The sequence below is a fragment of the Protopterus annectens genome, chromosome 16.part0 (genome assembly GCF_019279795.1).
Source record: "Protopterus annectens isolate FY-2018-M chromosome 16.part0, PAN1.0, whole genome shotgun sequence".
Taxonomy (NCBI): domain Eukaryota; kingdom Metazoa; phylum Chordata; order Ceratodontiformes; family Protopteridae; genus Protopterus; species Protopterus annectens.
In genome coordinates this window covers 156,262,981-156,281,884 of record NC_056750.1, presented here as the reverse complement: position 1 = coordinate 156,281,884, position 18,904 = coordinate 156,262,981, and the positions used below count along the sequence as shown (strand labels likewise).

The window sequence follows — 18,904 nt, the reverse complement described above, 5'->3', positions numbered from 1 at the left end:
CACACCCTACTACCCCCAGTATTTGCCAAAAGGATCTGTTCTCTCACACTTGCATTTACACACACCCTACTACCCCCCTCTCACACTTGCATTTACACACACCCTACAACCCCAGTATTTGCCAAAAGGATCTGTTCTCTCACACTTGCATTTAAACACACCCTACTAGCCCCCCCTCTCACACTTGCATTTACACACACCCTACTACCCCCAGTATTTGCCAAAAGGATCTGTTCTCTCACACTTGCATTTACACACACCCTACTACCCCCCTCTCACACTTGAATTTACACACACCCTACTACCCCCAGTATTTGCCAAAAGGATCTGTTCTCTCACACTTGCATTTACACACACCCTACTATCCCATATTTGCCAAAAGGATCTGTTCTCTCACACTTGCATTTACACACACCCTACTACCCCCAGTATTTGCCAAAAGGATCTGTTCTCTCACACTTGCATTTACACACACCCTACTACCCCCCCTCACACTTGCATTTACACACACCCTACTACCCCCAGTATTTGCCAAAAGGATCTGTTCTCTCACACTTGCATTTACACACACCCTACTACCCCCAGTATTTGCTAAAAGGATCTGTTCTCTCACACTTGCATTTACACACACCCTACTATCCCATATTTGCCAAAAGGATCTGTTCTCTCACACTTGCATTTACACACACCCTACTACCCCCCTCTCACACTTGCATTTACACACACCCTACTACCCCCAGTATTTGCCAAAAGGATCTGTTCTCTCACACTTGCATTTACACACACCCTACTACCCCCAGTATTTGCCAAAAGGATCTGTTCTCTCACACTTGCATTTACACACACCCTACTACCCCCTCACACTTGCATTTACACACACCCTACTACCCCCAGTATTTGCCAAAAGGATCTGTTCTCTCACACTTGCATTTACACACACCCTACTACCCCCTCTCACACTTGCATTTACACACACCCTACTACCCCCAGTATTTGCCAAAAGGATCTGTTCTCTCACACTTGCATTTACACACACCCTACTACCCCCCTCACACTTGCATTTACACACACCCTACTACCCCCAGTATTTGCCAAAAGGATCTGTTCTCTCACACTTGCATTTACACACACCCTACTACCCTTCCTCTCACACTTGCATTTACACACACCCTACTACCCCCAGTATTTGCCAAAAGGATCTGTTCTCTCACACTTGCATTTACACACACCCTACTACCCCCTCTCACACTTGCATTTACACACACCCTACTACCCCAGTATTTGCCAAAAGGATCTGTTCTCTCACACTTGCATTTACACACACCCTACTACCCCCTCTCACACTTGCATTTACACACACCCTACTACCCCCAGTATTTGCCAAAAGGATCTGTTCTCTCACACTTGCATTTACACACACCCTACTACCCCTCTCACACTTGCATTTACACACACCCTACTACCCCAGTATTTGCCAAAAGGATCTGTTCTCTCACACTTGCATTTACACACACCCTACTACCCCCTCTCACACTTGCATTAACGCACACCCTACTACCCCCAGTATTTGCCAAAAGGATCTGTTCTCTCACACTTGCATTTACACACACCCTACTACCCCCCCTCTCACACTTGCATTTACACACACCCTACTACCCCCAGTATTTGCCAAAAGGATCTGTTCTCTCACACTTGCATTTACACACACCCTACTACCCCCTCACACTTGCATTTACACAGACCCTACTATCCCAGTATTTGCCAAAAGGATCTGTTCTCTCACATTTGCATTTACACACACCCTACTACCCCTCTCACACTTGCATTTACACACACCGTACTACCCGCAGTATCTGGCAAAAAGAGCTGTTCTCTCACACTTGCATTAACACACACCCTACTACCCCCAGTATTTGCCAAAAGGATCTTTTCTCTCACACTTGCATTTACACACACCCTACTACCCCAGTATTTGCCAAAAGGATCTGTTCTCTCACACTTGCATTTACACACACCCTACTACCCCCCTCTCACACTTGCATTTACACACACCCTACTACCCCCAGTATTTTCCAAAGGATCTGTTCTCTCACAGTTGCATTTACACACACCCTACTACCCCCCCCTCTCACACTTGCATTTACAACACACCCTGCTACCCCCAGTATTTGCCAAAAGGATCTGTTCTCTCACACTTGCATTTACACACACCCTACTACCCCCCCACACACACACACACACACACACACACACACACACACACACACACACACACATGCCCCTTTGCAGGATTCATACCTCTACCTAAGTAAGTCACGACACACGTGAAGACGATTAAGCAATAGATGGTTCCTCTTCTCTGGCTGTACTTATAGGGTGCTGACATCATCAGTGTTCTGAAAGGGTAATGTGCATCAGGTGTGATCTCCTGATTGCCAAAACTAACATGTTTTTCATACAGAAATGCACACACACAAACTCCCCACATCCAAACACACACACACTTGCAGGTTTCAAACCCCTACCTAAATATGTTATGGTACTTGAGAGTGACGCTGTAGCAGATTGCGCTATTCTGATTATTGGTAGATGTCTCTTCTCCAGCTGTATGTATAGGGTGCTGACATCATCACTGTTTGGAAAGGGTAATGTGCATCATGTAGTGTGAACTCCTAATTTCAAAAAAGCACATGTTTTTCATACAGAACTGCACACATACAGAGTCCCCATATCCAAACACACTCACATGCTATTTACAGGTTTCAACCTCCTACCCAACTATATTATGACACTCGGGAGAGACGCATTAGCAGAGTGTGCTATTCGAATTACTGGGAGGTTTCCCTTTTCCTGCTGTACTTATAGGGTGCTGACATAATCTGTGCTGAGATAGGGGAATGTGCATCCTGTAGAGTGCTTTCACAGATGCCAAAAGGGACATCTCCCTCACACAGACTTGCATACACACTAAACTCCCTCCACACACACTGGGCAGTTGCAGGTATTCAAACCCCTACCTAACTATGTTATGACACTCAAGACGGACGCATTAGCAGAGTGCGCTATTCGCATTACTGGGAGGTTTTTCTTCTCCTGCTGTACTTATAGGGGGCTGACATCATCAGTGTTTAAAAAGGGGAATGTGCATCCTGTAGTGTGTTCTCCTAGTTGCCAAAAGGGATATTTCTTTCATACAGACTTGCACGCACACCAATCCCCTCTCCACACACTGAGCCTTTACAGGATTCAAACCCCTACCTAACTATGTTAGGACACTCGTGACAGACGCATTAGTGGAGCACGCTATTCGAATTACTGGGAGGTTTCCCTTCTCCTGCTGTACTTATATTGTGCTGACATCATCAGTGTTTAGAAAGGGGAATGTGCATCCTGTAGTGTGTTCTCCTAGTTGCCAAAAGGGATATTTCCTTCATACAGACTTGCACACACACTAACCCACTCCACACACACTGAGCATTTACAGGATTCAAACCCCTACCTAATTATGTTATGACACTCATGACAGATGCATTAGCGGAGCGCGCTATTCCAATTACTGGGAGGTTTCCCTTCTCCTGCTGTACTTACAGGGTGCTGACATCATCAGTGTTTAGAAAGGGGAATGTGCATCCTGTAGTGTGTTCTCCTAGTTGCCAAAGGGGATTTTTTTTCATACAGACTTGCACACACACTAACACCCTCCACTCACACTGAGCATTTACAGGATTCAAACCCCTACTTAACTATGTTATGACACTCATGACAGACACATTAGCGGAGCGCGCTATTTGAATTACTGGGAGGTTTCCCTTATCCTGCTGTACTTATAGGGTGCTGACATCATCAGTGTTTAGAAAAGGGAATGTGCATCCTTTAGTGTGTTTTCCCAGTTGCCAAAAGGGACATTTCCCCCTCACAGAATTTCACACACACACAAACCCCACTCACCCATCCACACACCGAGCATTTACAGGATTCAAACCCCTACCTAACTATATTATGACACTTGAGGGAGACGCATTAGCAGAGCGCACTATCCGAATTACTGAGCATCCGTTCTGCACCTGCAGTATTTATAGGGTGCTGACATCTTTATTTCTACAGAGGTATGTACATGTAGTACTACCTGCCAGGTGGGGGATAGCATATATATGCATTTGCAGCCACCTACGTCAGGGTCAGATATGGACATTGTACTGGCAGGTTATGTTCTATACCATGCTTTGTGACCACAGGACCTGTAACACAACACAACCAGTCCAGAACACCACACCTACATCCAGGACACACACTTAGCTTCTCTGGGAACAGTGCTGGGATATGCAGGTGTTTACATACACCATTCCAGTTGTTAACATCAGGTACAGGCATATTGTGTGTGAGAACTACTCAGGCCTCTACCACTTTACCCTACAGCCACTACAATTTGTGGGTCCATGTGCTATGGCAGAACCACACACCACAGCCACATGGGGGAATACATATTAAACCTGTCCATCTGCAACGTGGGTACTCACTGTTCCACACCAGAGGTAGACCACCATTGTTGATATCTGACTATACCCACCTTTCCCTGGACATCGATAACCCATCTCCACCCCCAGGCAAGGTTGTCACTGCACACAAACTGTATTTAGCACAAGCAGACTCTACACTTGTGAAGACTGGGGTGGACGACTTCAGAGGACCCATGCTGGGGGACTATACTGGCCACTCAGCATAATCCTTGACAATTGCATTCTATGAGCATGTGTACGGTTTGCATTGATCATGCTATCCCACATATACCCATGACTGCTCCACAACAAGACACCTGTCAGGTGTACACCAGCCATATATGAGCTGTACAACAGACTGAGTGAGCTAATACATTGCAGAGCTGTAGCCCACAGAGGGAGGACATCTGTGAACAGTTCCGGCACGGCACTTCATTCACACATAATCATCACAACACAGTGTTGACAGTGGAATTGTCCAGAGAATGCAGATAGGGCTCCCCTCAGACTGTTATTGACGGACACTTACTGTTAGAGATCCTCAGCAACCCTCTTCCAGCACACACTGACAACATGGCTGTGGCTTAGCACATTCAATCCCTGGGACCTCCACGGTGCCCCTGCTTGACAGAGGCACAGCTCACTAGCCTCACATGTTGCCTTATGTGACCTACTTTACAGTGGCACAGTAGCCTACTGTACTGGGGATGCAGATGCCAAGCACACTCTGGCTGAGCTGTCATTCCCTAGGGCAACAAGCCTAGTATTGACCTCTACACCCATATGTTCAATTGTTGGATGCACAATATTTGTTGTGCTGTTCTACTGTTTGCAGGTCTTTATTGCCATAGCATTCCCTGTTCCTATGACCAACTTGTGTATCTGTGGAAGATGTTTGCATATGACGGCGATCCACTATATCACTTATGTCTCTGTAGTCATTTACTGTGTGCACTGGGCAGATTGCTGTGTTGTGGTTGGTTCCTGGACTGACACGTACAAATACCAGATATGTGTGGCCAACTGCTAAACGGAGATATGGCCTAAGTGTGTGAGCATGCCCAGTTCAGCCTTTCCATGGCATGTTGTCTGACATATGCCTCACTTATCAAAGTGTGCGAGCATGCCCAGTGTGAGCTTTCCATATGTTGCATTCTGAAGTCCACCACATATTTGGGTGTGTGTGAACTTCAACAATATCTCACGTTTATGGTTGTGTGTTGGGTGTCATGTTGTGTACTAACTGGCCAACTGCTTCATGTCTGCCACAACAGGGATTATACTGTGCCTGCAGGGATTGCATGGGATACTTTGCAGACAGTTCTCAACATACTTTCATAATAACCTAACACTGTAGTACCGTATAGTGTACTGGTTCAGTACTTTCACTGTGGTGGACAGTATCCTGGGCTTTAGTCCTATGACTGCTTGACATCTTCATAGTGAGCACAACAGACTGTGTAGGGAACAGTTGTGCGCATATGACCATGTTGCATTATGTTCAGATATGGACTACCTACACCAGGCTCGTCCAACATTGGTAGTGTATTCCACAACATGGGTGAACATTGGCAAACACTAGCGATGTTCCCTAGGCCATTTCTGATGCTAGTCACAGGGTGTGTTTGTCCTTCGACACACATTGTAACTGGAGTTTGCCATGACATATGTCATGGTTAGTATACTGTGCCTCCGTCTACCTCTGACATAACAGTGATACCCAGGGTTAGCCTACCATCTCCCATCCACTCATCAGGATTCCTCTTGAGGGGTGTCGATATGTGACTCTCTGGCTGACCTGTACCGGGAGTTTACTGAAGAGTGGGGGTGCCTTCTGTGTTATGGATCATTCTGTACAGCTTGTCCTATGTATGTCAGTGCTGGGGTTCAGGTCTCGCATGTGCATAGCTCACTGCCATTCAGATTGTACAAGGTGCAGCATGTTCATTGATTCCAGGTTGGACATGGCTTCATACATCAGGCACAGCTTGCCTGTAGCTGGGCAGTGTGGCAGTGTGTGGGGCTGCAGTTTGTTTACTCAGGCAACACATGGCATCTGTTCATGCTCTTTGCTACTCCTGGTGGGGTACTGTTGTGGACTTTACAGTTGATGGAGGTGTCTGCTGAGGTATATCCCACAGGGGCTATTGTAGTCAATTGTGAAGCTGATGGAAGATGACTGCAGAGCCAAAGTGACATCCCCTTATCTACATCTGCCATCCTTCATGTTTGGGTGGGTATATAGTATGTTTCTGCGAACACTACAGCCACATGTTTGTCCAGGCAGGATATCTATCACCTTTTGTACCCAGGTCTCTCATTACATGTTAGGTACGTCATGTGTTAACACCTGTGTGGTAATTTGTGGGCACTTACTGTATATCCACGGTGGTTGTCTATACACAGTTCTGCAATTAGCTTGCTGACATGGCTATGGCTCCAGTTGTCTGTTTGTAGGTGGCCCTTTTGTGGGTTGCTTGTGTCAGCTGGGGGTCGGATATGGTGGGCTGTTTGTACTCCTCTGCATACATGTTCAGGCACAGTCCTTCCATGTTCAGTCACAGTCCTTCCATGGGACATATATACAGAATGGGGGGGGGGGGCCAGGACCAGGCCTTGTGGGATGCCACTCATATCTGCTTTGTAGTCTGACATGGATGTGGCATGTCTGACCATGTCAGTTCTGTCCTTGGTCTGGTTTGCAACCCCTCTACTGACATAGGGGTATATATTTAATATGGTGAACATATCCATACTGAAAGCATATGCACGGTCCAGCTACGCTGTGTGGACCACATTGCCCTCATCAATGACCTTAATGACTGCTTCAAATGGGACAAACATGTTTAGGGGCAGGATCTGCAGTTATGACAGCCACAATGTGTAGGGTCCAGTATCAGTAGGTCCACAATAGCCTTCTGTCTGCGGTACATACTGATCCTTTCCATAGCTGTGCAGACCAAGCTTGTCAGGATCCTGGGGTGGTAGTTTGCAATATCCATTCAGGCAACACCTTTGTTGTGAAGGACCACTGTTGTTGTACACTGCTCTTTGGGTACATATCCTGTGGTAAGGCTGACATTGGGCAGTAGTGTGATTTGGCATTCCATTATTCTTGGAGTCCATGTTGGCCTCAGCCCAGGACACCATCACATACCTTTGCTGCTATGTGTTTTGCTTTGCAGATGATGGCTGTTACCTCAGCATCTGCAATGTCAGGGGACCAGCAGTCTGCTGGGATAGATATTTTGCACTCTGGGGGTGTTTGCACTGCACCTGTCAGGTTGTATGTTAGCAATATGTGTGTGTGTTTGGTATGTTGTTTGTAATATCTGTGTGATTCGGAGCATGTCTGTGGATGCCCAACATGGTTCCTACCATCAGTTAGGTAAGCCTTGTGATTATCCTTAGTGTCCTGTACAATTTGTATCTTCATAGGTTCATGGGTTCATACTAGGCTATCCCCCCTAGGGCATTAGTAAGCCTAGCCAGAGTGTGTGAGTCTTTCGCCACCCCTTGCTATGTTTCTATTATGGCCATTTATGAATTTCTTTACTGTGCCTCTGTCTGGTCGTGACACAGTGAAGACCCCCAGTATACATGAACGATCATCCATCCACTTGGCAATATTCCTGTTGAGGGGTGTCAGTGAGGGGCTCTGCCTAACATGGATTGGGATCCTGTTTCTGGGTGTGGGGAGCCTCTGGGTTATGTATCTGTCCCTCCAGCACATCTTATTTCATTATGTAACACACGCAAAACCACGGAATCCTTGCTCCAGCGAATAAGCGATACCAAAACAAAAGTATTCTTAACGCAATTTATTAGTATCCACAAGCGTTTTCGCCACTAAACACTGCAGTGGCTTCTTCAGAGAAAACGATGACAAGTAATGCACCTGCATACATTTTTTTAAACAATATATAAAGGAAGTGATGTAACAGCGCAACAGCATCCATTGGAAACAAACTTACAGGTTTACCACCTGTTAAATTACTTTGCAGAAGTTACAATAAAGTAAAAAACTTTGCAAACCTACACAACTACTAACCATATAAAAGAAGTAGTTAAAAACTAACCTAAATATATAATATATAATATTAGTTGTCAAAAATAAAAAGTGTATTCAATACACTCAATCGACAGAAATGTATAAAAAATATATATACACTCAAATAAGTAATCCTAAATACATCTAATTAACAACATGCTAACTCGATACAGAGTATACCAGAAAACTAAAATCTGTAATAAAGATTAAAATTCTCTCTCTAAACCACTAAGTCTTCACACATAAAATGGGAAAATCCTACATAAAAAGTAAATATGTACCTCCAATGTGTAGGTATAGGATAGAAAACAACTATCTCAAATAACTCCTCATTCTCAACACTGCTGATATATTGCAGTTTTCATTGAGGCCCGGTTGCCGAAAGGCATCCGTCCTCAATTGCCACTCCAATTCACGGGTCTCAAGTAACAATGAAAATGCCCCCCCCCCCCCGGATTTTAGTTTGCACTTGGTCAATGGCCATAAAAGAGAAACTGTGGCCTGGATAGCTATCAATATGTTTAGCTAATGCATTAACGTCCTTCCTCTTCTTAATGGCATACATGTGTTCGTAAATACGGTCACAAACCCTCCGATCGGTCTTGCCGATGTAAAAGGAAGGGCAACAATCACAGAAAGCCACATAAATGATAGATCTACTCTCACAGTTTAAAGGAAATTGAATGGTATATTTCTTATCCCTTATGGTGTAAGTTTCCCCTGTTTTGACCTTATGACACCAATTACAGAATCCACAAGGGTACATACCAGTACGTTTGTTGAAAACATGACTAGAAAAATCTCTTTGCAAGAGTTCTTTAAGGTTACTACTCTTTTTAAACACAAAATTAGGAGCATTACCTAATTTCTCAATAAGCCCTGGGCTACTAGATATGAAGTGCCAGTTCTTCCGTATTATAGAAACAATAGCCTGGGAATTCAAACTATAGGTGGTAACGTAACTTAATGAAAGGTCACGTCCGGTGTCAATTCTTGGACCAGCTGGAAAAAAGGCCAAATCATGGTCAAGTACAGGTGATGCTTCAGGAGTTGTTAGGAGGTCAGTCAAGAATTGGACTTGGGATAAAATAGGTTTGTAAAACCCATTCATCCTCTTAGCGTCAACCTCTGAAATCAATTCATTCACAAGATGTTTTGGGTAACCTCGGTTTAGAAACATATTTTTCAGTAGGTTACACTCGGTGCGAAAATCTACCACCATACTGCACATTCTCACCGCTCTAACCAATTGGCCCTTTACAATAGACCTTTTTTGTTTAAAGGGATGGTGGCTAGAGTAGTGAAGGAAAGAATTGCAGTACGTTGATTTTCTGTATACCCTTGAAACGAAGACATTATTTCTAACGTCTTTCAACAACTTCACGTCTAAATAATCAATATCAGATGTAGAAAAATTAGACGTGAATTTTAAAAAACTTGTTGTATTATTCAATGAGTCAACAAAGTAACCAGCCTCGGATCTGTTCCCTTTGAAAAGAAGGAACATATCATCGAGGAATCTCGTGTAATATTTGACAAAACGCATCAAGTCCGGTGAAATGTAGAGAAAATGCTTCTCCCAATATCCCATGAAGAAGTTAGCTACAGAAGCTCCACAGGGGGGGGCCCATTGCAACCCCATGCTTCTGCAGGAAATACTTCTTGTCAAAAATGAAAAAGTTGGATGACAATACTATGTCCAAAAGCTCAGTGACGAGGTCAACTTCAATTTTTGGAGCCCCAACGTCAGTGAGCAAAAGTCCTATCCATTCCAAAGCTTCCTGGTGTGGAATGGAGGTATACAAATCTACCACATCAATGGTAAGAAAATTACTCTCATTGTCATATGGTAGATTATTAATACTCTCCAAAAATGACCAGGAATCTTTACATACACTGGGAATGAACCTGATGTATTTTGACAAAATGTTGTCAATAAGTTTGGCACTAGGGTACGTCATTGATGACCTTCCGTCTATAAGGGCTCTCATTGGTGGATTATTAATGTCCTTATGGACCTTAGGTATGCCAAACATCACAGGGATTTTTGGCAAAGTGATGTCTATATAATTATAGGTGTCGATGTCAATCTTACCTTCCAGAAATAAATCACAGAAATAACCCCTAATCCTTTTATGGGCACCATGTATCTCATTGATAGATGCTTCAGAATAAGAAGGGGACGTCAGGACAGATAACATTTTTTCTTTATAAACCTGGTTGTCCAGGATTACTAGCCCACCACCTTTGTCAGGTTTAATAAGCCTGACAGAGGAGTGGCAAAATTCATCCAAAAGAGACAGCTGCTCTTTAGTGGTGTTGTAACCAGTATAAGCTACTTTTTTCTGCTTATCCATGAACAAGTGCCTAAAATCAACCTCGCATACACTCTCAAACAAATGGAGAGAAGAATGAAGAGGTGGATTAAAAACACTAGGAAGTTTCAGAGTAGACTGGGGTGGTAATACCTCGTTGTTGAAAAAAAGTTTTAAATTAAGCTTCCGAACAAAACACTTTAAGTCAATGATTTCCTTTGATATACTACCGAATCTACTCGGTACAAAAGTATTACCATAAGCAAGAAGCTCGACTATCTCATCATCTAAAAGTAGTTCGGAAAAATTATAGATCTTAAAATCACCCTTTTTATTTAAGATTACTCTTGGATAACTTGAAACAACATGGGTTTGAGTAGTACTAAGTACATTATCAACATCACCATTAATTGCTCCTATGGGACATAGATTTGTCAATTCCGATTCCTCCTCCTGTTGGTGTACTGGTGACTGTTGCGCTGGCCTAAAAAATTATTACCATTATCTTTTTGGTTTGTATTATTTTGGCCTGCATTATTATTCTTAAGACCCTTGATTCTGTTACTACATCTGGGCCCTATCTCCTCATCGTCTAAAATTTTGTCTTCTAAGTTAATGTCATCCCTAGGTGCATTCTCACTAGAATCAAGTTGACCCAGATTGTCCCTGGTAATAGACCTCCTGGTGTCAATATGTTGGAGTCTGGGGTATGCACATTCATTCTGGTAGGCTAATCTGTCCCTAACCAGTTTTTTATTTTTGTTTACTTTCAGTTTAACTAAAAGTGCATCAATACTAGTTAAGGTACGATTGTAATCGTACCTATACCTAGAAAAATTCAAGTCAGCCTTGATCTCTTTATCTAAAGTATCAGTTTCATTCACCAATACACCAATATGATTGTTGTAATGCTTAATGATGAGTTCAAGTAACTGTACCCCTTGTTGTTGAAAAAGGTCTCTCAAGTCCGTATAAAAGACAGAATCATTAAGCAGCCCTGACGGAGAAAAATTACTCCGTAGACCCTTAGGTATCAGATTTTCTTGGATACACTGCTTGAAATAAATTGTCTCTAGTTGTAAGTTCATCAACTTGAGAACCTTATTATCAAAAAGTTTAAGCTTGTCAGCTATAAGCTCATTATTCGGTTCACTAGTATCGTTCCTATTAGTGGAGGAACCCTGCTGTGAAAATATAAAGGAGTCAGTGTTTATCATCCATTATCTGAAGGCAGTTTAAATAAAGTAGGATGGCTGAAATACTATTACAGTCAATGATAAATTCAGATTTTCAAAGTGTTATTTTTCTTTTGGGAACAAAACTAGCCTCGTAACATGTCCCTTACCACCACCCCCCCCATCTCTCATTTGTCTATAAAGAGCCGGGGGAATGTGATGCTTTCTGGATTCTGAATAGCTGTATTTACACAATTTCTGTGTTACATATTCGAACATTCAAAATGTCGAATACCATATGATCAAGACCATATGGTCGATATTTGAATGTTCGAATATACCATAAAAAAACATACTTTAACTGTGAGAGCAGGGGGAAAGCCCCCCTGCACCCCCCACACCCCCCTACTTAAATATACCAACTCTGAGACCACACTTCAGTACAGAAAAGGGAAATTCTCCCATTCTGCACTCTACGACTCCGTTAAAGTCAATCTGCAAACACTTGAAATGTTGATCATATGGTCTTGACCATATGTCACTCGACATTTCAAGCATTCGTTTAATTGACATAGACCCTTTACACACTAGGCCAGACCTGAGTAGTTTTCACCTAGCTGTCTGATGAGGATTTCTACAAGTTCCGGCAAATATAACAGCCCAAAGTTCACAGCAGTTCTGAAAGTAAGTCCAATTTACAGATGCCATATTCTTGAAAACAGTTTTTGATAGTCACTTTTATTTATTCCCTTGAAACTACACAGAGAGGTTTGCTCCTCTGTGAATCATGCTTGTAATTGTCATCTATAAGATTTGAAGCCTGCAGCAGTTACCATGCAAAAGCTAAATTCTAACAAAGTCAAATGTAGGAATCTTACATATGGCCATCTGTTTCACCAGTTACTGTCAAATATAACAATTTTTTTAGAATATTTGTTAGCCACTAATATGTTATAAACATTTGTTGCATACAACTGAATATCATTGCATCCATTTTAGAAACTGGACTTTCAATTCAAATGCATTTTTGCTGGTTTTATAATATTGTTTTGTTTATTCTTCATTAATGTATAATATCCTTTTCTTTATTCTTCATAAATTATATTTGCATACACTGCATCTTCGTCTTCTTCCTGTTTCACAAGATATAAAAAGACAAATCAGAGAAAGAATGTATTTAATGATGTAATGATTTTTCTTAGATTTTTAAGAAAAGGCAGTGCGCCAAAATCACAGAAAAATGATTAGTACATGTGACGCAAGGTGATATTACAAATAATAAATCAGTGATGCAGGAATGATGTTACAAATAATAAAAAAGATGTAGGAATGATACTACAAAGAATAATACAACATGCCTACACCCCAAAACATGTCATATTGCTTTGGTAATGGAAGCAAAGCAGGGGGTGATATTAGAAACATAGCAGATAGCATCACAAGGAAAGGTGTCGGTAGATAAAAACAATGTAATAACATGAACAAATGAGTAAATACAAGTCAAAGCTGTCCATAAACAAATTAATGTAGGGCAATAATTAAACAAATTAAAGTAGGGCAATAATTAAACAAATTAATGTAGGGCAATGAATCAGCTGCATTACAAACAATTGTTAGTAACCTGGTCAGAGAAACAACAAATCACAGTATACACTTGGTTAGAAAAGTCACTACCATCATAAAACCAAAGGAAAAGAAGTAACAGAGCTTAAAAATGCAGAAAAAGTTATGCAATGCAAATAATGAATTAACCTTAACTATTGTTACAGGGTAATTAAATTTCTTAAGATTTGTACTAGTCACTATGACCTCCTGAGTTTTATTCTCAAGGTCATTACTAGTCAAACATATCTCCCAAAATATACTTTACTACAAAGTGTGTTCTGCTAGTAACAAGAACTTGGTCTTCCAACAAGCTTTGTTAGGTTATTATGATTTGGGAAATAACAAAGAAAGGCAATTTAATTTATTAATAATTGAGGACTTACATAATTTCTACAGACTAACAGAATGGACTTACTACAGGGAACATTTGCTCAAAATGTTTTTTTTTTATTCTGTGTCAAAGTATTTAAAATCATATAAATTATTTGAAATAATGTTCACAGACTAGAAATCTTCACTGAAGTTATTATTATAAATAATCATGGCATGTTTCCTAGACATTTCGTTTTGTTATAATATAATACTAATAATTAATCTTTTTTACTTCATTCATTACACAGTTGTTAGTCTGATAAAATATCTTATTGCATAATGTTGTACACATTCTTGGTTGATCAAATGTTTCATCCGTTTGCCAATGTTTGTTTTTTGGTATTTGTCTTTGGTATTTTATTTCTTAAAATATAAAAAGCGTACACGATAGATGTTTGTTATGGTAATCATTATGTTCAATGTTTGATATTTCCTATAATTCCAAAGTATGTAAGATGGGCAGTCATGCACCTGAAATGATGACAGGCATTCATCTATTAATTCCAGGCCACTGAATTTACATTTTAGTTTTAACCTTACATTTAAACATCACCATAAACATATTTAATAGATCACATTGCAAAATGTATGGTTATTTCCCTGGCTATTTGTACCTTAACACTGGATCTTAGACTTCTTAAGTGTTACATTTTCTATACTTTGCAACAGGTCATACTTTGAATTCACTTCTGACATTAATAGTAAAATGTAAATACCTGCTAAAAATTAAATTAACATCTCCACTTTGTAATGCACCTGTTTTCTTCTGCAGAGTAAATTTAATCCATTTTTTTCTTTAAGAATCCTAACCTCTTTACAACACCCTTAGCTATCCAACCATCCAAATGTGTTCTTCCTACTTCTCCAGATTTCTTTCTCACCCTTACCTCCTACTACAAAGCTAAATCCGAAGCACTTTCTTTGGTTGTCATTCACTTTCACATCTTCATTAGTCCACCAGTTTCACAAGTCTACTTACCTTAAATCAAGTTCACTATCTAAAATGTAAGTTCCTCAAATACATGCCACCAAAAGGTGGGAATTTTGTATAATGCTAACCACTTTTTCTCCGCAAAAAGTCACAAAATTACAACTAATCCCTAGGTCCTACCTAGTCCTCTGTATGCATCTCCTGCTTTTACTAACTTCCATTCCATACTGAGAGCCAAACTTGAATAATACTACAATAAAATAGCTAAATTTGCAGCCCATTTCCCCAGTTGGCTTCATCGCTGCATTGCACTGCATTTCAAAAGCTTTCAAGGATGAAATTCCCTAATAATTTCAAATCCATTCAGTGAAAAATGGCCCGCAAAATGCTATTCCACCTCAGAAATGCCAAGCACTTACCTTACTACTTTAATGGCACACACCATGCAGATCACTAAGACCTTGTAGTAGGCATCTAACCTACATCTTAAAGTATCTTCCTCACAAGGGTCTGCTCTTTACTCCAACTTTCTTTCTAAACTCTGGAATCTTCTCCACTCAATACCAGACAACTTGACAACCATTATATGTTTAGACATACAGTCACATTGATGCTATTCAATTCCATCTGCAACTACTCAACTGGACCTCTTGCTGTATCACTGAAAAATCTGTAGCAAACTCCCACCCCCTCTCATCAAACCACCATAGCTAAATTCCTCACCTTAACTCCATTTCATTTTGGCTCTTGCTGTCTTTGTAATATATTACTCTACCCGAATCTGCTACCAATCTTGCAAGTCTCAATTATATCTACTTGCTGGACCCTCATATGTCATAATCTCTCCACGAAATCTATTTACAATACAACATATTTATATTGCTTAACACTTAATTGAATCTAGGTCCTTAATTTTCTTGATATTCTTATATTCTTTTCTGTTTCTCCTTACTAATATTCCCAGTATATATTTCTCCTCTACCTCTCTCCATCATTGCCTTTCTAAATTTCATCTCTAGTACTGTTTCTTTTTTCTTTTTCTATCTTTGACTATTCCCCTTTTAATTATATATGCATGTGTCATATATCCTTGAAATGTTCCTAGAAATGTGCACATCTAATTTCTCTATGTGTAAAATTACATTTTATTGTACTACTCATCTTTTAGGCCACTTGTTCTATGAATCTAACTTTTTTTTTACACCGTACAAAAGTTTTTGAACACTTTACATATTAATACAACTTTCTGTAAATATTATATATTTTTCTATAATGGCACTTTACAACCAGGCCTTTTCTAAAAAGGGGTGTTGCATGACTTAGCTAGCCTTTCCCAATAAACAAAAACTAATAAATAAACACTTGATGTGATAGAAAAAATGACAGTATTCACTTGTAATAGAAACTCTGGAATTCATTTCCTTGTCAAGTATTCATTCACATTTGGATTTAAAAAACTTGATTATTCTTAACTATTTCCATAAAAAGATCCATACACAGTTTTTCATCTGCTGCATATTGATATGTAAGGAGAAGGTAAAATCTGTGCTTTTTTTTTGCTAAAACTATTATGTGTACTTACTGAATTCGCAAATGATGAGGGTCTTGCAGTGTTGTTTAAGTACAAATCTGACAGGTATACCAAAGAAGAAAAGAAGTTAGAATTTTAGATGTTTGAGTTAATGCAACCTTGATTACAATAACACAACAGTAGTTCCTGTATAAAAAATACAGCTACCATAAGAACAGCATTTCATTTTTATACAAACTGATTTTGTTTCACCGGATACGATGACTTTGTAACAGAAATGTGAGACCCCTAAATATGAATACTGAAGCTACAAAAAAATAAAAAGCAATTGTGAAAAAATACAATGAATGCTGAAAGACGTTATAATTAATTTCTTAAAAGCATTTATGAGCTATCTGACATGGGAGCTGTGACCTACACCTTACTAGGTGTGTGTGTGTGTGTGTGTGTGTGTGTGTGTGTGTGTGTGTGTGTGTGTGTGTGTGTGTGTATATATATATATATATATATATATATATAAATATATATATATATATATATATATATATATATATATATATATATATAAAACTAAATATATATATTAAAAAAAAAAAATATATATATATATATATATATATATATAAATATATAGATAAAAAAATATATATATATATATACACACACACACATGTACACACATACATATGAGCTACTGAAGTACAGAAAAGCCAACATAGTTGATTAAAAATCAGCTGATTGAACTTTACCAGCTTTTCCTGAGCAAAATCACAGTATAGCAACCGATGGGAAATATGCCTTTTCTCCACTATATTGCAATCTCGAAGTTGGTATACATACTTAGCAGGGAGGAGGTGGTGGCATGGGTTTGCTACCTTGCAAAAAAAAGTATTTTTTTTTTTGTTTTGCTTTCAGGATCGATCATTTCGGACTGATCCTCTGTGGTTTGGTCTTGTGGCATTGCACTGTAATGTCATACACCCATTTGTAATATCATACACCCATATATTTATATATGCATGCGTGTATATTATGGGAAATATTCTGAGGTGGTTCTACTCAGTCCTGAAGATTTCAACAGGATCCCCATTGTGTTACTGTAATGGTAGAATACAAAAAAATGACGGATCAGATTCTGTCTGTGTTTATCTAGTAGTTTTCATAGAGGATTTGGGTTATGAGCTTTTAACAAACTGCTTCCTACATGTGCACTGAAGACCACATTTGTAGCTTAATTGCTGACCACTCCTACAAGGTCTGTCCTTTGTGTCACCAGCATTGCATGTTTTCAGTCCAGTCCTATCTATCAGTACACAGTAGCTCCAACAGATGCTTGAACATCTGGCAATATTCAGGGCTTTGTCCCTTTACACTACTGGACCTGTTTCTTTTTGCACTACAGTCTGCTCCATACTGCCTTTGTTTTGGTTAATACGTAGAACCTATACTATTTCAGCATTGTAACTGTTGTTCCATGACTGTATTGTGTTAACTCATTTCTAAGTGCCTCCTGTTTTGGCTATAGCTAGATTTGTACCTGATTAATATGGAACTCTAGCCCAAATTCAATCAGAATTATATTTAGACTCCATGTGCTTAAGCCCTGTCTCAAACATTTTCTCACTGACTCATGGCTACGCCCATGCACCTCACCTGTATGATTTACAGCAACAAATGCTTCACATTCATGCTAATGGCTCATTATACTATTTATGTTAACTTTCAACACCTGCCCTCTGCCCCTTTTATGGGCGACTACATATTTTTTTTTAATTTCCTAGCATAATAGGCTATACGTTTAGTACTTTGTATATATTAATTGTCACAGCTGTCATTTTTTTATTACATCACTGATGTCTCCTCATGCTTTACTGTATCTTATGTATTCCACTATAAAATTGTATGCATGTATTTTTCTTTTCATTTAAATCATATCTGTATTTCTGTTTTATTTGATGTTAAGAAATAATGAAAAGGTGTGTATGCCATGTGACCAAAAAAATACTAATAACCAAAATCAGGTCCCTGCAGTCTGAGGCAAACAACCAGTGGTAAATAGTTATTTATTAAAGGTTGCTTGGATGGATTGAAAGTCTACTAATATTATCATACCACAGGCTGTTTGCCTTGGATTACCTGGACCTGGTTTTAGTTATTGTTTATTTGATGTTATCTAAATCTCTGGTGCTTTTCTCCCTAAGCATCCACTGAAAATGAACATTTTTTACCCATTCAGATTTTCCCAGTAAACAAATGTCAATAAATGAAAATCAAACACATAAATTAATATTTACAAAAAAAAAAAAATACATGCAGAGAAGTGGGAAAATAATTATGATGAAAATAATGTTAAAGTAGTGAAATCCCATGCAAGTTCTGATCTACAGATGAGAAAAGATACCGTCCCCTTGAATAATGCTGTGAGAAA

The 18,904-nt window shown here is 39.7% G+C and overlaps 1 protein-coding gene across 1 annotated transcript in view; it reads right to left on the bottom strand.

Annotated features, from left to right (window-relative positions):
- Positions 1–12,424: 12,424 nt before the first annotated feature.
- LOC122790443 (platelet endothelial cell adhesion molecule-like) overlaps positions 12,425–18,904 on the bottom strand; it is a 611,804-nt gene continuing 605,324 nt past the window's right edge. Inside the window, exons 12-13 of the mRNA XM_044057977.1 lie at positions 16,528–16,574; positions 12,425–13,170 (exon numbers count right to left, since the gene is read on the bottom strand). Coding sequence (XP_043913912.1) covers positions 13,123–13,170; positions 16,528–16,574 — 95 coding nt within the window. The 3' untranslated portion in view covers positions 12,425–13,122. The remainder of the gene's footprint in view (positions 13,171–16,527; positions 16,575–18,904) is intronic.